The following is a 23,102-nucleotide window of genomic DNA, read 5'->3' on the forward strand; positions in this document are numbered from 1 at the left end:
AGACTGGGGTTCGATTCCTCGATGGGTAGTATGAAGTATATTGACCTAGAGACTTAATTCTGGGGCAGCAAGGTGGTTCAGTGTTTTAGCACTGCTGCCTCACAGTGCCAGGGACTGGGTTCGATTCCAGTCTCAGCTGTCTGTGTGGAGTTTGAATATTCTCCCCGAGTCTGTATGGATTTCCTCCAAGTGCTCTGGTTTCCTCCCACAGTCCAAAGTTGTGCAGTTTAGGCAGTTTAGCATGGCCAATGCACCTATAGTGTCCAGGGATATGCAGTCCAGGTGGATTAGCCAGGGTAAACATGGCGTTAAGGGAATAGTATGGGGCACTGGGTCTGGGTGGGATGCTGTTTGGAGGATTGATGGAAAAAATGATGGGCCAAATGGCCTCTTTCTATACTGCAAGGGTTCGTTTATTCAATTAAGATCCTACTACCCAGCAAGAACCAGAGCCCAACATAGATCACCCAAGTACCAGGGCCCGATCCTGCCAAAAGTACATGAAAGTATAAGAAATAGGAGCAGGAGTAGGCAATTCAGTCCATCAAGCCTGCACCAGCAACGGTACCATTACAGTTGATCTTGGGATTCAACTCCACTTTCTTGCCAGCTTTGCATATCCCTCAATTCCTGAGACCAAAATTTCTCTTGGTCTTGAATGTATTCAATGATTAAGCATCCACAGCCCCCTCTGGGAGGAGATTCAACAATGTCTGAGTCAAAAAAGTTCTTGTCTAGGCCATAAATAAGTGGTTCCTTATCTTGATGATGTTATTCTCATGTTGTGGATTCCTCAGCCAGACAAATCGATCTTTCGGTGTCTACACTGACAGTCCTCTGAAGAGTCTTGTCTGTTTCAGTGAGATCACCTCTCTCTCGCTGTTCTAAACTCCAGAGAATTTAAACCCAGAGGCCAATCTAGTGAACCTTTGCTGGACTGGCTAAAATATGCCCTGCCTTAAATTTGTACACCAGAAATGTAAACTGTCTCCCAAATGTAGATTATAAAGACCACGTGCAATAGTAACAAAACATCTTAGTGAGGTAAATGTGGCATTCATCTACTTAATACCTTGCTGTACTCACATGATAACTTTGTCTCCATATACGAGGACATCCAGGTCTCTCTGACCATGAACATTTACATGTTCTGTGACTTTTTTAAAAAAAAATTCTGCTTTTCTATTATTACAATCGAAGTGAATACCATCCCACTTCTGCACATTTATACTTCAGCTATTGCAAAAAAAAATGACTGGAACAGCTCAGCAGGTCTGGCAGCGTCTGTGGAGAGAAATCAGAGTTAACATTTTGGTTTGACGTTCAGACTTTAAGTTTTTCCAGCAATTTCTGTTTTTGTTCCTGATTTACAGCATCCGCAGTTCTTTCAATTTTAATACTCTAGTCATCACCTTGTTGCCCTTTCCATGTTTTGCTGCCTTTTGATGTCCTCTCCATGGTTTCCACTCCCACCTTGTTGCCAAGTTAGGTACATTACTCTCCTCCATGCCTTTGTCTGATTGTGAATAGCCGATTCCTGTGGTACTTCACTCATCTAGATCTGCCTCCTTGAAAATGACCCATTGATGCCCACCCTTTGCTTCCTGTCTGTTAACCATTCCTCCATACATTCCCCTCCGAGACAGCCACAACCTAGTGAGATCTCTCAGGAGGGGTTCAGGAAGGCGATAATGGATCGAGGGAAGAGGTAGGGGAAAAATTAGTTTATTATTAATGGTGAGTCGCACAAACCAAACAATGAGATCTGCTCGTGTGGAAACATGTCGTCAGTGTTCTCCATACCCCCAGCTCTTTGCCAGATGGCTGTTGATTAATTTATTGAGGGCTGATAAATTTTTAAACTCTGTCAGATGGGATATTGCCGAGTGCCTTTCTGGTTGCCTGTAAACTCAGAACCAGGCTGTACCTGCCTTAGCTGGGAGTGACTGCCCATCAGTGAACTGTATGGCAGAATTCAGACAGAAGGATATTTGTCCTCAAAGTACACGTGCCCCTGCTCCTGTGATGATTGATTGGATTGTAGAGCTGAATCAGAGACCCCAATGACAAGATGGGCACAAGAAATGGGGACGGTTGAACCATCCAGATAAACCAGAGGCTGAGGAAGTGTGAGTTTCAGCAAGACTGTCGGAACGCCCCAGAGTGCTTCACAGTCACTGGGGCACCTTTTAGAAAGGTATTCACTGTTGTAATTGGGAAAAGCAGCAGCCAGTGCATTTATAGCAAGATCCCATTGACAGCATGAGATAAATGACCAGATAATCCATGTTGCAAGATTCAGAGACTTTATTCAGGTGAAAATGGTTGGAAGCATTTTGTGAAGTGCTGTGCATTTTGTGAAGTGCTGTGCACTCCACGCACCATGCACACACACAAGTGTTTCTGTGAGGTAGCTAAAGCTTATGGACTGTAGATATGAATCCAAATTGCTCACAGACTGTTCTTCCGGCCCTGCATCCTTTGCCAAAGTTCCTTTACACGAACCAAACAGCCCACTCTTCGTATTCCTGACAAAAAGGTACTGAGTTCTTCACCTGCTTTTGCCTTAGTGATGGACTTTATGCAATCTCAACTCTGATTCATCAGCGAAGCCATCCTGAGCCGAACAGTAGCAGCTGCTGGAAGACTACCCCAGGAACCAAGCAAGCAGCCAACATGGTACTTTGAGGGTTATAGCACAAGAACAGGCAGCAGAAAGTTTGTCTGATCGGATTAGGAGACTGAAGAGCAATTATTCGAAGTGTATGTTAAAAGGATTTGATAAGTGAAGACATGGAGAAGCATCAACTCTGTCAAGTTGAGAACAAAGGAGTTTAAGGTTAAAACTGAGGCTAATCATTGTATAGCAGGTCAATAATTCACTTCTTCACACCAGGTTGTGGAATAAATATCTAGTTCTTCCTATCAAAAGAATGTTGGTACATTTAAAATTTCATTTCTTGTGGAAGTCACTGCCTGAGTCAGCATTTATTGCCTGTCCCAGGTTGCCCTTGAGAAGGTGGTGGTGCCCTGCCTTCTTGAGCTGCTGCAATCTGTATGCTGTACAGTGACCCCACAATGCTTTTATGGAGGGAATTCCAGGGTTTTGACACAGACACATTGAAAGAACAGTGATATTTTTTCCAAGTCAGGATGGTGAGGGGCATGGAGGGGAACTTTGCAGGGGGCATGGTATTCCCATGTATCTGCTGTTCTTGTCCTTTTCTAGGTGGTAGTGATTGTGGGTATGGAACAAGAGGGCTGTGGTGATGAAGGTGTAAAATGTAGAGGAGATAATGGGGGCTTTATGATGGAGTTGGAAGGTGTTGGGTTGGGGTAACAGAGGAGATGTACGGTGTGAAGGAGGCAATGGGATTGGAGTGAGGTAAAGGGAGTTAATGGGAGAAAAATACTGGGCTAACAGGAGAAGCATCAGCCGTTTGAAGTAAGGGAGAAGCTGTAAGGTTTTGGGAGTGACGGTGCGGTTAAGGGGAAGGTGATTTGTTTGGGATGTGATGACAGCAGGGGACAAGGGAGGTTCCAAGGAACTGGGATCTAGACAGAGAAAAGACAGAGAGGGAAGCAGAATGGGGGCTGGATAGGTCTGATGGAGGTACAGCAGGAGAGGAGATGAGGTGGGGCTGGAGGAGTTGGATGGGAAGATAACCGTTTGGGCCCGTTGCTGTAATAACCACATTTTGAAGTAATCATTTTGGTGAAAATTGACAGTTATTTATGCAACTTCCCCAGAGACCATTGAGAAAGTGTTTGTTAAAATCTAGAAGTTAGTAAGTAGTTCCTTCTGCTCTTCTGACTTTCTAAAGGAGCAGAACATTCCCAGGTCATCGCTGAGTCAGATGTTAACAGAATAAGGACCCAGTCACAAACCAGAAAACACATCCCATGGGCAGACAGCCCCGGAGTATTGTTGTGAAGGAATCTCAAACAATGCAGTACACCATGAACCCACACTGCAGTCTCAGTAGGTGACTGGGCTATGGAGAGGAACTTGATACAATTTTTTGAACTAGAGTCAAGAGGGAGACTACTTGACCGTGATTTCTAAAATAATAGAATAACCTCTTGGGAATTGAATGGGAATCGGGTGCTATTTCGTATTTCAAATTAGCAAAGAAAAATCAAACATGCATGTATTGTTTATTGGTACCTGGTGCTCAAAATCATGAGGGGTCTGGGCTGGTTAGAGAAAAGGAAAATACTCAACCCATTGGCGAAAGGATCAAGAAAGTGCGGGTGCAGATTTGTGATCAATGAGAACAGCAAAGCCAATATGAGGGAAGAAATAATGGGAACTGCAGATGCTGGAGAATCCACGATAACAAAGTGTACAGCTGGATGAACACAGCAGGCCAAGCAGCATCTCGGGAGCACAAAAGCTGACGTTTCGGGCCTAGACCCTTCTTCAGAGAGGGTTCTGGAATAAATAGGGAGAGGGGGGAGGTGGACCAAAGATGGAGAGAAAAGAAGATAGGTGGAGAGGAGAGTATAGGTAGGGAGGCGATAGGTCAGTCCAGGGAAGACAGGTCAAGGAGGCGGGATGAGGTAGTAGGTAGGAAATGGAGGTGTGGCTTGAGGTGGGAAGAAGGGATGGGTGAGAGGAAGAACAGGTTAGAGAGCCAAGATGACTTTCCATATTTGGCAGATGTGCAGGTGAACGTCTGCTTAATATGTGGTGTATTGTATCCATTGTACCCGGTGTGGCCTCCTCTACATTGGAGAAACCAAGTGGAGGCTTGGGGACTGCTTTGCAGAACACCTCCGCTCATTTGGCAATAAACAACTGCACCTCCCAGTCGCGAACCATTTTAACTCCCCCTCCCATTCCTCAGACGACATGTCCATCATGGGCCTCCTGCAGTGCCACAATGATGCCACCCGAAGGTTGCAGGAACAGCAACTCCTATTCCGCTTGGGAACTCTGCAACCCAATGGTATCAATGTGGACTTCACCAGCTTCAAAGTCTCCCCTTCCCCCACTGCATCCCAAAACCAGCCCAGCCGGTCTCTGCTTCCCTAACCTGTTCTTCCTCTCACCCATCCCTTCCTCCCACCTCAAGCCGCACCTCTATTTCCTACCCACTACCTCATCCCGCCTCCTTGACCTGTCTGTCTTCCCTGGACTGATCTATCCCCTCCTCTCCTCTCCACCTATCTTCTTTTCTCTCCATCTTCGGTCTGCCTCCCCCTCTCTCCTTATTTATTCCAGAACCCTCACCCATCCCCCCTCTCTGATGAAGGGTCTAGGCCTGAAATGTCAGCTTTTGTGCTCCTGAGATGCTGCTTGGCCTGCTGTGTTCATCCAGCTTTACACCTTTGTTGTCCCCAATATGAGGGAAAGCATTTTTACTGGGTGACGACTACACTGTGTTATGGGGAGAAAGTAGGGCAATGTCAATAGGTGAATTGCTTTTGATGGGCCAAACAGTCTCCTGTGCTGTAATAATTCTGTGATACTGCACTGGTCCAAAATCATTCCACAGCCAGTGAAGTACTTCTTCAAATTTCACCAACATGGAGAATGTGGCAGCAAATTTTCACACAGTGAGATCTCACAAATGGTCATATAATATTGGTCAGTGCTTTTCTGGTGACCCAGGACACTGGGGAAAATTCCTCTTCTTTTCTCTGAAGTGTTACAACATGCAATGTTTTACATTTAATAAAGGAAAAGGGACAGAGTAGTGATGCTTTTTTAAATTAGGTTTGGTTAGGCCTTGTCATGTTTTTTTATTGAGTTGTGCAAAGGGAAATGGGGGAGGGGAGTTCTGTAAGGCAGTCCTGTGGTTCAGTGCAAAGATCAGAGTAAATTGAGCAGTGTATGAGTAGCACATCCAGACGGCACGGGGCTGGTGGAGGTGGGGAGGCAGAGAGAGGTGGTAGTAGAGCTGAATGATTACGTAATGATGCCCGGCCAAACACATTTCTGAGCATTTCTACAAAAAAGGCAAGAGAGCTGTTGCTGGAAGCTCCCTTTGGAACTCTGGAGCTGCAGGCATTTCAGACAGTGCTTAATTGCTTTGTTTTAAAAATATTCCCCCCAACACACACACACACACTCACACACACACTCATTCTCTAATACATTCACACATACAGACATACACAGATACACAAGCATACTCCACACACTTAAAGATACATATTCTTGGGCACACTTGCATACAGATAGGCACAACACGTACTCACTCTCATATATACACACACATGCAGACACACATATTGACAGCATAAACACTCGTTCAACACACACAACATGCTCACTCACTCCCCGAAACGTGTAAACTCAGGGACATTGACATACACGCACACAACTCTTACACATTCTTCCACACTTGCACTCTCAGACTCATGATGTAATTCCTTCTTTGCTAATGAGGGGGGAAAATGAGTAGTTGGGGTATGGAATATATTACCTGGAAATGTGGTGGAGGCAGGTTCAAGTGAGACATTCATGAGAATATTGGATGATTATTCAAAAGAAACAGTATGCAGTGTTATCAGAGATAAAGAACCGAGAAGTTGCAACATAAGAAATATAAACACAGGTAGATCATTCAGTCTGTTGAACTGCTGTATCATTCAATGAGATCATGGCTGATCTGATAACCCTCAATTCCACTTTCCCCTGCCTTTTTTCTGCCTTTTTTGTGGTTGGACCAAAGAGTCTGTTTTCATGCTGAATGACTCCTAAATCATGTTGTTCTGTAGTTTTCCACAGTCTTTAAATAATATTCAGCTCCTCAGTTCTTTTTCCCAAAGTGCATAATCTCACATTTCCTCAGATTATATTCCATCATCAGACTTTTTGTCCATTCGGATAACTTGCCTATATCCCTCTGCAGACGCTTTGTTACTCTCACCACTTGCCATCTAAGTCATTAATATGTATTGTGCAGTGCCACAGGGATCACAGTTATGTACAAGTTGCAGGCTGCCATCCTGAAAATGCTCCCCCCTTATCCCAGCTCTCTGTTTTCTGTTAGTATCCATGCTGATGTTTGACTTCCAAACCTTGTGTTCTTGTTAAGTAGCTTAACATGTGATGCTTTATCAAATGCCTTCCTAATTACTGCTGTTTTCTATGTTGGTTAAATCTCTTTTTTTCTCCCTGCCCCACCCTGGGTAATGATATCCAAATAGTTATGTTATAGTTGGGGGTGGGGGGGCGCTGGTGTCAGAGATAATAGGAACTGCAAATGCTGGAGAATCCAAGATAACAGTGTGGAGCTGGATGAACACAGCAGGCCAAGCAGCATCTCAGGAGCACAAAAGCTGACGTTTCGGGCCTAGACTACTCTTGCTTTATAAGCCTACACTTGCCCTTTCCCAAACCCTTCCACCTCCCCTTCTAATTAGTTTAAAGCCACCCCTACAGCCCTAGTTATTTGATTTGCCAGGAATAAATAATCAGTAATTGTTGTCCTTGATGATACCAGTGATGTTGATAGGGCTGTGACATTGAGAGGTCAGATTGGGGACAGGGTTGATTTCCATGAGGCTGTGGGTGAGGGTTCAGAATGTTGGGACCTGGCTGGGGGATGTGTAGATGTGGGTGTGAGAGAGTGTCTGTGCGATAATTATAAAGTTTATAGGAAGTAAATGTAAGTGGAAATAACTTTTCAATAAGTGTCAATATTTGTGCTCTGTCGTCTACCAAGTTGACATTGCGTGGTTTCTCCTGTACCAGGCTGTGATGTGCTTTGTTTTTGAACACTCTCTTTGTACCTTGTCCACACGCCTGTTAATCACGAGAGATAAGGTTATCCAGTACTTTGATATTTACATCTCCAGCATCTGCAGTACTTTTCTTTGATTTAAGATAAGGACCCTCTCTTGGATTTGATATCATAGTGTTGCCTGTGTCTGGGGTGGCCTGAAACAAAGACACCTGTCAACTAACCTTAACAGGACAAGATAGAGCCTCTTCACACTGACCTGGTCAACTGTGGAACCTCCTTGTCAAGAGGCAATGAAAACCTTGGGATGATGTAATCTACCTCAGATTGGTTGAGGTTGAGTCCCCATTTGGATGTGTTTTGAAATGCTCCTGTGCCAGTGTCGTGATTCCTCCCCTTCACACTCTCTTGTATTTGGTTATTTAATTAATGTGATGTAGATATCACAGTCAAGGGTACCATTTTTAGTGCACATCCCTAATTGTTCTTGAGAAGGTGGTGGTGAGCTGTCTTCTTAAACCACTGCAGTTCATGTGCTGTAGGTTGACCCACTGTGCCATTAGGGAGGGAGTTTGATCTAGTGACTGAAGGAACAGTGGTATATTTCCAAATCAGGATGGTGAGTGACTTGGAGTGGAACTTGCAGGGGACGGTGTTTCTGTATGTCTGCTGCCCTTGTCCTTCTAGATGGAAACGGTCGTGGGTTTGGAAGGTGCTGTCTGAAGATCTTTAGTAAATTTCTGCAGCCTATCTTGTAGATAGTACACACTGCTGCTACTGAACATTGGTGGTGGAGGGAGTGAATGTTTGTGGGTATGGTGCCAATCAAGTGGGCTGCTTTGTCTTGGATGGTGTCAAGCTTCTTGAGTGTTGGTGAAGAGCAGATGGACTTTTCCATCACTTAAGTAGTTTTGTGATAATCAACACTGAGATTAACTTTGTATTATTTAAATTTCCCAACTCGGTGCTTTTATGTGAGCTTGTGTCTCTGTATGAAAGTCCAGACCTCTGAAATACTGGTGCCCCCGCTTCCTTTTGCTGTACGCGATGTTTCGGAAGATATCCGATTATCCTACTAATGCAACCCAGCTGTGATTTGGTAACCCACTAGGGAACTCCTGGATTACTGCTGTAACAGTCCATGTATCTCCACAGGTACGACACCGGATATCTGGGCAGGTGATGGTTCTCAAGATGAACAAGCTGCCGAGTAACCGTGCCAACATGCTTCGTGAGGTGCAGCTGATGAATCGGCTCTCGCACCCCAACATCCTGCGGTGAGCTCTTTGCTGTTAATTTCTCCCTCTTTGTCTCTCTGTCACACTCCTTTCCCTAAAACCTACAATCTCAACTTCAGTTCTGCATCACTCTCAATGTGTAAGTATCACTAGTAGGGCCAGCATTTACTGTCCATGTTTTCTTGGGGCAATTGATGCTGGACACCATCCTTGTGAAGCTCTTGTGTAGGTCATACTGTTTGCAAAGGATATTCAAGTGATTTGATTCAGCGACAGCAAAGAAGTGACTGCTGTGTGTCAAGGTCAGGATGGTTTGTGCCTTTAAGGAGACCAAGGAGATGACCCTCCACTGCCCCTACTTGCCCACTGCCACATTGCTGTCCATGACTTCCCAGATCATAGGTTTGGGATTTGCTGCATTTTTCTCAGATGCTCTATCCCCACTGATTCCTTTGATAGTATTCTATGTGTATCTCATTCAATTTGCCTCGTTTCCCACAGTAAGAACATTTCCTTCTCTTGAAGTAGTGATTCCTTGAATGTGTCGAGAGAGGGAAGTTTCAGGACTGTAGGAGAATCAAAGGTGATGGGGAACGGGTGGAAGAGTTGAGTTAAGGTCAATATCAGATCAGCCTTGATCCTATTGAGTGGCAGAACGGGCTGAATGGCCTAATAGGGAGGTGGTAGCTTCGTGGCAATGTAGAAACTTAGAAATATAACGTAAAAGATACAAGCAGAGGAGGCCGTTCGACCCTTCGAGCCTGCTTCACCATTCATCACCACCATGGCTGATGGTCTAACTCAATAGCCTCATCCTGCTTTCTCTCCATAATCTTTGGTCCCATTCGCCCCCAAGTGCTATATCTAGTCACCTCTTGAATACATTCAATGTTTTGACGTTAACTGCTTCCTGTGGTAGTGAATTCCACAGGCTTGCCACACTTTGGGTGAAGAAATGTCTCTTTTCTTCTTTGTTCTGAATCGTCATACTGTGACGCCTGGTTCTGGACGGAGACACACACACACCCAAACCAACTATTCATCTGACCTCCAGCAAAAACAATCCTACCCTAGTCAATCTGCCCTCAGATGGCAGACCCGCCATCTCCAGAATCGACTGGTAAACCTTTGCTGTACAGCATCTTTCCTTAGAAAAGGAGACCAAAACTACACAGAATATTCCAAGTGTGGTCACACCAAGGCCCTGTTTATTCTGCAACAACACATCCTTGCTCCTGTACTCCAAACCTCTCGCAATGAGGGCCAATGTGCCATTTGCCTTCATTACCACCTGCTGCACCTCCATGCTTAACGTTCAGGGACACCCAGGTCCGCTGTACACTTCCCTCTCCCAATTTACAGCCATTCAGGTGGTAATCTGCCTTCTTGTTTTTGCTTCTGAGGTGAATAACTTCACATTGATCCAAATTATAATGCATCTGCCATTGATTTGCCCATTCACCTAATCGGTGCAGAGCATGCTGAAGGATCTTTGCATCTTTGTCACAGTTCACCCTCCCACCCAACTTGGTATCATCTGAAAACTTGGAGATCTTATGTTTTGTTCCCTCCTCCAAATCATTCCTAATATGTTGTGAATAGCTGGGGTCCCAGCACCGATCCCTGTGGCGCTCCATTAGTTACTGCCTCCCAATTTGAAAAGGACCCATTAATTCCTACCAAGATGTATAGCTGGACTAGTAATCAGAACTTGATTTATATTCTGGGGGTATAGGTTTGAATAACACTAGGATGTGTGGTGAAATTGAATTCACTAAAAATCTGGATTGAAAAGCTAGTGCAATCATGACCATGAAATTACTGCGAATTATTTTTTTTAAATGATCTGCTTCACTAATGTCCTTTTAGGGAAAGAAATTGCCATCCTTACGTGGTCTGGCCTACATGTGACTCCAGACCCACAGCAATGTGGTTGTCCGGCCAATTAGGGATGGACAATAAATGCTGGCTCAGCCAGAAACACTGTCATCCCAGTAACCAATAAATAAAGAAAACTCCTCCTTTTTCTCACAATCTGCCCACAATGTCATGTTAGATTTTACATGTTTGGGCAAGGTACACAAGTCTTCTCAGGAAGTTGGCTAGTCCACCTCATTCTCATTCCCAAGTTCAGAGCCACAATCAGCAGCCTGCCTACTATATGTAAGGAAGTAATTAAGTGACAACTGACCTTGTTAAAACTGAACTGATCTGAGTATGACAGTTTCATTGGCATAATGGGGTCAGCTAGGGTTAGAGTGGGATTGACAATTTTCACTTTTAAAGACAGAAGTTTCAGAAAAGCTCAGCAGGTCTAGCAACATCCATAAACAGTTCCGAGGAAGGGTCGCCAGACCCGAAACGTTAACTCAGCATTTGTGAAGAAAAATAATCAGAGCTTTTCCAGCAACTTCTGTTTTTGTTCCTGATTTACGGCATCCGCAGTTATTTCGGATTCATTTTTGTGAAGTTCTGAAAACATTGGGAAGGAATGGGTGTGCTTTCACTAAATGGTACTTCACACCACCCTTCCTGAAAAGGACCACACCCACTTTGTTCCCACAGGAGAGGGGAGGTGATGGCTGGTGGTATTATTGCTGGACTGTTAATTCAGAGACCTGGAAGACGTTCTGGGGACCGGGTTCGAATCCCACCACAGCAGATGGTGGAATTTGAATTCGATAAAATATCCGGAATTAAGAATCTAATGATGACCATGCATCCATTATCAATTGTTGGAACAACCCATCAAGTTCACTAATGTCTTTTAGGGAAGGAAACTGCTGCCCTTACCTGGCCTGGCCTACGTGACTCCAGACCCACTGCAATATGGTTGACTCTGACTCTGAACTGCCATCTGGGCAGTTAGGGATGGGCTATAAATGCTGCCTAGCCAGTGATAACCTCATCCCATTGATGAATAAAGTACAGGTTTTTTTTTAAAGCCCCTCCACCTTTGCTCCCTCTCCCTGTGTTGTTGAAAGAGCCTCCAGTTGTGTCTGGATCTGGGATCCACTGGGTCTCCTGAATGGGACCTGGAATCTGGCAATACCAGATCTTGGGGCTGAGCTGGGACTGGTTGGCTCAAGAGGTTGTGGCTTCCTCCCAGTGGGGATGGGGGTTGGTTCTGCCTCCTGCTGCACATTACGTCTGGGAAGCGGGATGGTGGGATTTTCACCAGCAACTAACTCTGTTTCCTGGTGGTTGGGGAAGGTAGTGGTGGGTGGTCAAGCCACTTGAGCCTTCAGTAATTTTCCATCTGATCATAGAATCATAGAATTTCTATGGTGTGGAAACAGGCCCTTCGGCCCAACAAGTCCACACCAACACAGAGCATCCTACCCAGACCTATCCCCCTACTCTACACATCACTGAACACCATTTAGCATGGCCAGTCCACCTAGCCTTCACATTTTTGGATTATGGGAGGAAACCAGAGCATCCAGGAAACCCACACAGACACTGGGAGAATGTGCAAACTCCACACTGACAGTTGCCAGAGGGTGAAATTGAACCCAGGTCCCCTAGCACTGTGAGGCAGCAGTGCTAACCATTGTGCTGCCTACTATCCTGATGCCACTCGCTGACTGTAGTAGTCTCTGGTTCCTCAGCTGCTCCAGACTAAAGCTCCAGGGTTTCGGATCCACTCTCTTCACAGTTTCATGTTTCTCTGCCTCCGCCACATTTTGCATCCCCAGAGCACCAGGCAAAACAACTTTCCATTCAGCCCTCGGGCCTCTCTGCATCTATCACCCTTGACAGCTGTGTGTTCAATCGTGTATGACCTACTCAATGGATTTCACTCCCTAACTTTCTCTTCCTGTGACTCATTGAGCAGAAGGTTATCCTAAGGTTTGAAACAATAGTATGTAAATAGTCCAACTGGGGAAGGGCCATATGAGACCTGATATTGGGGAATGAGACCAGCCAGGTGAAGTTTCGGTGGCGGAGCATTTTGGGAACAGTGATCATAATTCTGGAAGTTTTTAAGTTGTGTGTGGCCACAGGCTTACCAGATCATTGGGCTGCTCTCTCGTTACAGAGAAATGACCAGTGGCGATTTAACCTAAGGCTCAAAATATCTCAGGCAAGGGAAAGGTTGAGAAGGAAAGTCCTTACTGGTAACCTCAGCCAGTGATGAGAATTAAACCATCACACTACTTTGCAAACTATCTGTGTTATTTACGAATAAGCATAAGAGTAGTCCTCCGGTACAAGTACTCAACTGGGGGAAGGCTAAGTGTGCCCTTTTGAGGGTAAATCCACATCTGGCATGTGAGAATCTTTTGAAGCATGCGGAATCAGCCTGTTCTCATGAAAATGAAGCTTGGGGAACATTGAATAACCAAAGAAATTGAAAGCTTAGTCAGAAAGAAAAAGGAGGCATACATTGGGTTTAGTAAACTGGAGACAGGTAGGGCTCGCAAAGAATACAAAAAAGCAGAAAAGAACTCAAAACAAGGAATTAGGAGGGCTAAAAACGTCTTTGACAAACAGGATTAAGGCACTTTATACATATTTAGGGAACAGAAGGATCAGGAAAGGGTAGGTCTACTCCAGGATAAAAGAAGGAATCTATGCATGCAGCTGGAGGAAGGGGATAAGATCCTTAATGGAAACTTTGTAATGGTATTCACAAAGGAGGACACAGTGGATGGTGAGTCTCAGAAGGGGTATGTTGATATTCTGGGATAAGTCAGTATAAAAAAAGAGGTGCTGGGTGTTTGGAAAAATATTGAAGTCTGTTGACCAGGACTTGCTGAGATTTATCCGAGAATGCTGAGAGAAACAAGTGGGGGAGATTGCTGGGGCTTTGTACAAAATCTTTGTATCCTCTTTAGTCACAGGAGAGGTCCCAGAGGACAGGAGAATAACCAATGTTGTTCCTTTAGAAAGGCAACAAGGATTATTATCTGGGCTGGCAAGCCTTATATCAGTGGTAGGGAAATTATTTGGTAAGATTCCAAGGGACAGGATTTATTCACATTTGGAAAAATATGGGTTTATTGGCAATAGCTTTGTGCAGGGAAGGTTGTATATCACAAACTTGTTTGAGTTTTTCAAGAAATGACAAAGATGATTGATAAGGGCAGGGCAGTGGTCATTGTCTGTTTGTATGGACTTTCACAAGGAAAGGCCTTTGACAAGGACCCTCATAGCAGTCTGCTACGTGGGACCCATGGAGAACTGGTAAAATGGATACACACAAATAGCAGATGGAGTTTAAAGTGGGGTGATGCATTTTTGAAGATCTAATGCAAGAGGGAAGTTAATGGCAGAACCTTAGTAGTGTCAACATAGAGGATCTAGGTGTACATGTCCACAGTTCCCTGAAAGTGGCAACGCCAGTGGAAGAGGTGGTCAAGAAGGCATCATCAATCAGGGCATAGAGTATAAAAATTGGCAGTCATGTTGCTGCTGTACAGATCTTTAGTAAACCATATTTGGAATAATGTGTATGGTTCTGTTCACCATAAGGATGTGGAGGCTTTGGCAAGGGTTACAGAAAAGATTTTACCAGGATGTTGCCTGGTTTGGAGGGTATTAGCCATTGGGAGAAATTGGACAAACTTGATTTGTTTTCACTTGAACATCAGAGGCTAAAGGGCAAACTGGTAGAAGTTTACAAAGTTGTCAGAGGCATGGATAGTTGGAGTCTTTTCTCCCAGGGTAGAAATGCAATTACAAGAGAACGTTGGTTTGAGGGAAAAGGGGGAATGTTTAAAGGATATGTGACAGGCAGGTTTTTACAGAGGCTGGCAAGTGCCTGGAATGCCAGATGAGTTGTTGGAGGCAGATGCAATAGCAGTGTTTGAAGAGGCATCTTGACAGAGACAGGAATAGGCAGGGGATACAAACTGCATAGAGGCAAAATGTTTTCACTTTAGGAAGGCATCATGTGTTGGCACCAGCTTGGTGGCTGAAGTGCTTGTACCCGTTTTTGTTCTCCTTTAAGTCCCCCTGATCGGACAGATTGGACTGATTTTGGAATCTCATCCTGAAGGGTGACTTGAACCCACAGCCTCCTGAATTCTGCCGAGCCATGAATGTAGTCCCAATTCCACAGCAGTCTGCTGTTTCCAGATCCAGAGAAGTGAAAAAGAAATGTGGCGCCAATCAGCAAGGCTGAAGAAAAATAATGGGAGCAATGAAGGAGATGAAAGACGCAATATGTCTGGGGTTTAAAAACAACCCAAAAGAACTGCAGATGCTGGAAATCAGGAACCAAAACAGAAATTTCTGGAAAAGCTCAAGGTCTGGCAGCATTTTTGTTGGAGAAATCAGAGTTAATTTTTCAGGTCCAGTGACCCTTCCTCAGAACTGATAAGTCTGGGCTTGTTTTCCTTGGAGGGAAGGCTGAGGAGAGATGTGACTGAGGTGTGCAATGTTCTGAGGGGATAGACAGGGAGAAACACTTTTCTCTAATAGAGAGGTCAGTAACTGGAGGGCGCAGGAGCAGGAGGTTCAAGGGAGTTTGAGGAAAATGTGTTCACCCAGAGGGTGGTGGGTATCTGGAATTCACTGCCTAAATGGTTGGGAGAGGCAGGAACCGTCAAGATTTTTAATGAGCACTTGAAACACCATTACATACAAAGTTATGGGCCGCATGCTGTAAAATGGGATTTGAACAGATGGATTTTTGATGACCAGCACAGACACAACAGGCTGAAAGGTCTCTACCTGTTCTCAGAAAACTCTGACTCTATTATTCAAAAACAAAGAAAGGACTTGCGTTCCTTTGGCACCTACACGTCTTCAGGACAGCTTGGAGCTGTATATGTAACAAACTACTTTTTACCATGAGACCAGAGGAGGAGTAGGTCATTCAGCCCATTGAGTTTGCTCCACCATTCAATGTAATCTTAGGTTTTTAACATGTAGTTTAATTTAGAAAAGATGGCAGCCAATTCATACGTAGCAAGATACCATAAACTGAATAATCCACAGTTTCTTCACTGATTGGGCGAGGTGTAAATATTTACCAGGAAATCACCCCTACCTGACTTCAAAAGCAGTGTCACAGGATTTCTCCCAAGGCCATCCCAGGAAAGGCGGTGAGGTGGTGCACGCCGTGATTTTCATTTCTGATCCATCCAAAAGGCTGCGCCTCTCGTGGTTTGTCATTCCCTCTGTACTACACTGAAGGATCAGCTTGGATTTGTGCAGAGAAAGAAGTTACATTCAATGAGGGTGGGTGGAGGGACAGTGAGACTTTGTTAAACAAATAAGTCTCTAGGCGGGGTTTATTAATCTTGAAGGCTAAAATCAATTTCTTCCCACCACTGTTTTGACAAGAGGTGACAACTTAGAACATAGAACATAGAACATAGAACAGTACAGCACAGAACAGGCCCTTCAGCCCACAATGTTGTGCCGACCATTGATCCTCATGGATGCACCCTCAAATTTCTGTGACCATATGCATGTCCAGCAGTCTCTTAAATGACCCCAATGACCTTGCTTCCACAACTGCTGCTGGCAACGCATTCCATGCTCTCACAACTCTCTGCGTAAAGAACCTGCCTCTGACATCCCCTCTATACTTTCCACCAACCAGCTTAAAACTATGACCCCTCGTGCTAGCCATTTCTGCCCTGGGAAATAGTCTCTGGCTATCGACTCTATCTATGCCTCTCATTATCTTGTATACCTCAATTAGGTCCCCTCTCCTCCTCCTTTTCTCCAATGAAAAGAGACCGAGCTCAGTCAACCTCTCTTCATAAGATAAGCCCTCCAGTCCAGGCAGCATCCTGGTAAACCTCCTCTGAACCCTCTCCAAAGCATCCACATCTTTCCTATAATAGGGCGCCCAGAACTGGACGCAGTATTCCAAGTGCGGTCTAACCAAAGTTTTATAGAGCTGCAACAAGATCTCACGACTCTTAAACTCAATCCCCCTGTTAATGAAAGCCAAAACACCATATGCTTTCTTAACAACCCTGTCCACTTGGGTGGCCATTTTAAGGGATCTATGTATCTGCACACCAAGATCCCTCTGTTCCTCCACGCTGCCAAGAATCCTATCCTTAATCCTGTACTCAGCTTTCAAATTCGACCTTCCAAAATGCATCACCTCGCATTTATCCAGGTTGAACTTGTTGATATTCGGATTAATTTGGTCTGCTCTCATATTTTATACGCATGGACAGTACAACTATCCTGAAATAAAACCTTTGCTGGAGAAACTCAGCAGTTCTGGCAACATCTGTAGAAAGAGAAACAAAGTTAATGTTTTGAGTCCAAAATGACTCTTCCCTTTGTGTTCTTAGGACATGGAGCTGTGCAATAGGGGCATATGTTATTTACCGGCATGTTGTCCTCCTCTGTGTGGCTTTATAACAACTCTACATTGCAGAGATGTGGGCAGTCTTTACATCAGAGCCAGATCCAGGCTGAGTGTAATTAAATCCTCATCACGGAGCTCAGATATCCTGCTGCAGGTTATAAAACGTACAAAGTGATTTAAATTGCCAGATGCTGAGCCCTATCAGAGCCTGCTCATCCTGTGTGCAGATGGTAATGAAGGGTAGAACAGGTGCTAACTGGACCATGTGCTGTGGGTTTGTGAGCAGCTCCTTTGCAACGTGATGGATGGTTGCAGATACCCAAGCCCACAATTCTGGCTGATATGCTGGCAGATGTGCTGAGCATCTGTGAAGAAAAAAAAAATCAGAGTTAACGTTTCGGTCACCGGCCCTGAAATGTTAACTCTGTTTTCTTCTCAGATGCTGCCAGACCTGCTGAGCTTTTCCAGCATCTTCTGTTTTTTGTTCCTAATTTACAGCATCTGCAGTTCTTTTGATTTTTATTCTTGCTGATTTTCCTAGAGCAGTAATGAAGGAGTGCAGCACAGTCACGCACTGTACCTTGCCCACCCACCTTCTGAGGTAAAACAGACAAAAATAGGAGCAGGAGTAGGCCATTCGGTTACTCGATACTGCTCCAATGTTCAATATGATCAGTCCCCCATTCCTGCTTTCTCCCATATCCTTTGATCCCTTTAGTAATACGGACTGTATTTAACTCTTTCCTGAAAATATTCAATATTTTGGCCTCCACCGCAGATAATTCCACAACTGCACCACTCTGGGTGGAGAAATGTCTACTTATTTATGTCCTAAGTGGCTACCCTATATCCTCAGACTGTGGCCCCTGGTTCTGGGCTCCCCAGTCATTGGGAATATTCTTCTTTCTTTTACTCTGTCTAATCCAGTTAGAATTTACTACCTTTCTATGAGAACTCCCCTCATTGCTGTAGTTGGTTCACCTGCTGAGCTGGTTCATTAGTTCGCAGACGTTTCGTTACCCTGCTGGTAACATCAGTGCAGCCTCTGATGAAGCCCTGTTGTGTTTTCACATGTGGAGGCCCGAGTGACACCATCTCCATGCTAAAACTACTGGACCTATGCCTCACGACCTACTTTACCTTTTTAATGGCCAAATCTACAAATAGATCAACGGGACACCCATGGAGTCACTTATCTGTGAACTATTAGCAGAAGCGGAGTTGCAGAGACTCAAAAGCATAGCCCTTCCACTAATCCAACCCAAACTATGGATTTGATACGTGGATAACACTTCTGTCATCATCAAATGGACCAAACTAGAGGAGACACATGGACTAATAACACTCTCACCGGCACCAAATTCATCAGGGAAGAGGAAAATTATGAACAGCTCCCATTCATGGATGTCATGATAGAATGCAGGGCCAACAGGGAATTCCTAATGAAGGTACACAGAAAGGCCACACACACGGATCAAGTCCCGAATTTCAACAGTAACCAACCTAACACCCACAAACAAAGTTGCATCAAAACACTATTTAAACGAGAGACAACAATCTGCAACAACCCAGAACTATGCCAGAAAGAAGAAGAATACCTCCACCAAGTATTTAAGGACAATGGATATTCAAACAACTGGATCTGATGATCCCAATCACAGGAAGATACTACACTCCCTAACACACACATCATGCTACCGTACATCAAGAACATATCCAAACTGACCACAAAACTATTGGGCATCAGAGTAGAGCACAAACCCACAAACTGCTAATTCGAACCAAAGACTATACCTACTATTGATAGAATCAATGTGATATACAAGATCCCATGCAAGGACTGTGATAAGCATTGCATTGGACAGGCAGGAAGAAAATTGGCCACTCGAGCACATGAACACCAATAAGCAACAAAAAGACATGACCAATATTCGCTCATCTCCATCCACATGGGTAAGGGACAACATTGGGATACTGGGATGGCCAAACAGACAAGTACGGGAATTCCTAGAGCCCTGGTTCTCCCACCGAGAAGGCCATCAGCAAGCACATAGAACTAGACCCTATTATTACACCACTGCATAAGAAAATCGGAAATGAGGTAATCAAATTCACTGATCCCAGAGATTAAATATCAGGCGGGAAAACATAACAGCGCATCATTTGGAGGCTGCACTGATGTTACCCAGCATGGTAACGAAACATCTCTGAACTAGTGAACCAACCACAGCATCCATGACCCAAGCTACAAATCTACTGAAGGACCTTATCACCACACCGCACCCCCCCCCCACCCCCCACCAAACTGTCATTGTTGTAAATTCCAGTGAATGTGAATGTAGTCCTAACCAATCCAGCCTCTCTTCATGTATCTTTAGAAACGTGGAAAATGGGAGCAGGAGGACGCCATTCAGCCCTTCGAGCCTGCTCCACCATTCTTCACTATCATGACTGACTGATTGTCCAACTCAATAGCCTAATCCTGCTTTGTCCCCATAAACGTTTGATCCCATTCATCCCCAGGTGCTGTATGTAATTGCCTTTGGAATACATGCAATGTTTTGACATCAACTACTTCCTGTGGCAATGAATTCCACAGGTTCCCCAATCTTTGGTTGAAGAAGTGTCTCCTCATCCTCATCTTAAATCATCTACCCCAAATCCTCATACTGTGACCCCTGGTTCTGGACACACCCACCATTGGGAACATTGTCCCTGAATCTACCCTATCTAGTCCTGTTAGAATTTTACAAGTCTCTGAGATCACACCCCCAACCACCACCACCCCCCCCCCCCCCCACCCCAATTTGTCTGAACTCTAGCAAAAACAATCCGAACCTAGTCAATCTCTCCTCGTATGTCAGACCTGCCATCCCTGGAATCAGCCTGATAAACCTTTGCTGCACTCTCTCAAGAACAAGAGCTTCCTTCCTCAGAAGAGGACGCCAAAACTACACACAATATTCCAGGTGTGACCTCACCAAAACCCTGTTCAACTGCAATGAAAGGACCAATTCAGTATTTTCACAGTACAGCAGGGGAGGTCTCCTTTTCTTCTGGCCCACATTTATCCCTCCATCAAGATCACAAAAGAAAAGCAGGGTTTCTGTTCATTGCCACATTGTTCGTTGTGGGAACTTACTGTGCACAGCTGATTTTCCTACATTGGAATGTTGGAGAAGGCTTTTTTTTAACACGCTCAGAAGTTAGAATTTGGAATCTGCTGCCTGAGACTGATCCAACTGAGATCTTCAATTCGGAAAATTTTGAGTTACCTGTAGAGAGATTTGTAGGGCTATGAGGTGAAGCTGGAGGATGGGACTTAGGTGAGTTTCTCTTGCCGAGAGTTGATAAGATCAGACAAATGACCTTTATCTGTGACAGGACCGTTCTAACATCCTAAACTATTCAGTGAGAAAAATATGCATAAGGGACACAATGGCATAGTTGTAATGTCACTGAACTAGAAATCCAGGGGCCCAGGTTCATGCTCTTGGGGACAGGAATTGACCCAGCAATACTGAAGGAATGGCAATATATTTCCAAGTCAGAACAATGTGTGGCTTGGAGGGGAACTTGCAGGGAGCAGTGCTCCCAAGTATCTACTAACCTTGTGTTTCTAGGTGGAAGTGGTCGTGAGCTTGGAAAGTGCTGTCTGGATTGCTTTCTGTAGTGTACCTTGTAGATGGGATATGCTGCTGCTATTGTCAACTTTTTGAAAGGATAGGCAGAAAGGCGAGGCAGCTTTTTTAGTACAGGATTGAACAAATGTGATCTCAAGAAATGATCTTGGCTTGGAAGATGTATAATCCATATTGGTGAAAGTAAGAAATAACTACAGCCAAAAAACAAATGGTGAGAGTAGTCCATAGTACCTATCTGTTTAAACAGAGAATCAATCAGAAGGTTATAAGGGCATGTGAAAAAGGCAGCATTTATCATGGTTGACATTAATCTTCATGTAGATTTAGACAGTCAAATTGGCAGAGGAAGCCATGAGGAAGAATTCATGAAGTACGTTTGGGACAGTTTCCGAGAACTATATACTTGGATGCAAACAGGAATCAGACTATTTTGAATCTGGTGATGTGCAATGAGGCAGGTTTGATAAATTATGGTAGAGTAAAAGATACCCTGGAAACAGTGACCATAACGTGATAGAATTTGGCATTCCATTTGAGAGGGAGGAACTTGTGTTGGAAACAACTATGCTTAGCTTATAAAAGGGTAGATACATAGAGATGATGGCAAAACTGTCTGGATTGAACTGGGGAAGGACTTCAGCAGCAAAGATGATTGAGATACAATGTTTTTTTTTAATTCATGGCTCACAACAAAGACAATATTCCAGTGAGAAAGAAGAATTCTAGGAAGGAGATAAGCCAATCATGGTTAATCAGGGAAGTTGAGGATAACATCAAATTGAAAGAAACAATAGACAATGTGGCAAAAGCTAATGGTAAAGGAGAGAAGTTTTAAATGCCAACAAAACCATGATCAAAAATGTAGTAAAGAGGAAGATAAACTTTAAGAAGAATAAACTTGCAAGTAATATCAAGATGGACATCGAGTCCTTCTTTAAATATATGGAAAGGGAGAGAACCCAAATTAACATAGGCTTGTTAGAAAATGAGGCTGGGGAAACAACAGGAAAACAGAAAATAGCAGAGGAGTTGAATCACTTTGTTAAACACTTTGTATCAGACTTCACAGTCGAAGACACGAATAGTTTTCCAAAAATTCTCAATCAAGGGGATAAAAGGAGAGGGAGAAACTAAATACAATGTGACCAGACAAAAATATACTAGTGAAACAATGAAACTAATGCGCTAAAGACCAATAAATCAAAAGATGCCAACAGCATTGGTTCAATTCCCACACAAGCAGAGGTTACCACGAAGTTCTCAACCTGTCCCCTCAAATGAGGTGTGATGACTTCAGGTTTCCCTCTTCCCCCCACCCCGCGCTCTCTCTCTCTCATGTGAGAGCAGGCCTATCAGTAACCCTAGATCCACTAACAGCACATGGACTGCAATGGTTCAAGAAGGTAGCTCACCACTGCCTCCTTAAAGGGAACTATGGGCAGGCAATAAATGCTGACCCAGCGGTGGCTATGAATGAATGATACAAAATTAAACGTTTTTAACAAAAAATAAAGCTACTCACTTCCCTTCTGCTGATGTCATTTAAATTTAGGGAAGTTTCTATCTGTTTCACTCAGCTCTTGCTATCTTAATTTTTTCAGTTCCCTAGTTCCTCATACTAACTCCCTAATTTTGGAGATAAGGAAACATATCTGCAATACTAAACTCATGGCCACAATTAAAATTTCTTTCCTCTCCTCTTTCTTTTTCATTGCAAGTGTGGCTGGTCTGTGGTCTTCCCTAAAGTGATCCATGTGATTACACCTTCTCCCATCTTTCCTCAACAAATTTTACCAGCATTCCCATGTCTTTTTGGTTTTCTCAGAAGCTTATCTCCCTTTGCATGAGATGCATTGATACCATTCGGTGGCATGGTGGCTCAGTGGGTTAGCACTGTGCCAGGGATCCACCCTTGGGCAATCATCTATGTGGAGTTTTCACATTCCCCCCGTGTCTGCATGGGTTTCCTTCAGGTGTTCTGGTTTCCTCCCACAATGTGCAAGTTGGGTCGAATGGCTGTGGTAAATTCAGGGTTACAGGGATAGGGTAGGAAGGGTTCTGTGTGGGGTGCTCTATAGATGGTCAGTGTGGACTCAATGGGCCAAATGGCCAACTACCACAGTGTAGAGATTCTATAATTCACTTTAGCTGTTGAGGAATTTACCAAAGATCCTTAGACAGCTCCTTCCAAACCCATGACCATTTCCACCTTGAAACATGCTGGTAGAGACATGGG

At 44.2% G+C, this 23,102-nt stretch overlaps 1 protein-coding gene across 3 annotated transcripts in view; it reads left to right on the top strand.

Annotated features, from left to right (window-relative positions):
• LOC125451349 (dual specificity testis-specific protein kinase 1-like) overlaps window positions 1-23,102 on the top strand; it is a 178,462-nt gene that overhangs the window by 75,101 nt on the left and 80,259 nt on the right. For all 3 annotated transcript variants that reach the window (XM_048528379.2, XM_048528378.2, XM_048528377.2), the window contains one exon: window positions 8,853-8,974. In XM_048528379.2, the coding sequence (XP_048384336.2) occupies window positions 8,880-8,974 (95 nt within the window). In that variant the 5' untranslated portion in view covers window positions 8,853-8,879. The remainder of the gene's footprint in view (window positions 1-8,852; window positions 8,975-23,102) is intronic.

The sequence above is a fragment of the Stegostoma tigrinum genome, chromosome 3 (genome assembly GCF_030684315.1).
Source record: "Stegostoma tigrinum isolate sSteTig4 chromosome 3, sSteTig4.hap1, whole genome shotgun sequence".
NCBI lineage: Eukaryota > Metazoa > Chordata > Chondrichthyes > Orectolobiformes > Stegostomatidae > Stegostoma > Stegostoma tigrinum.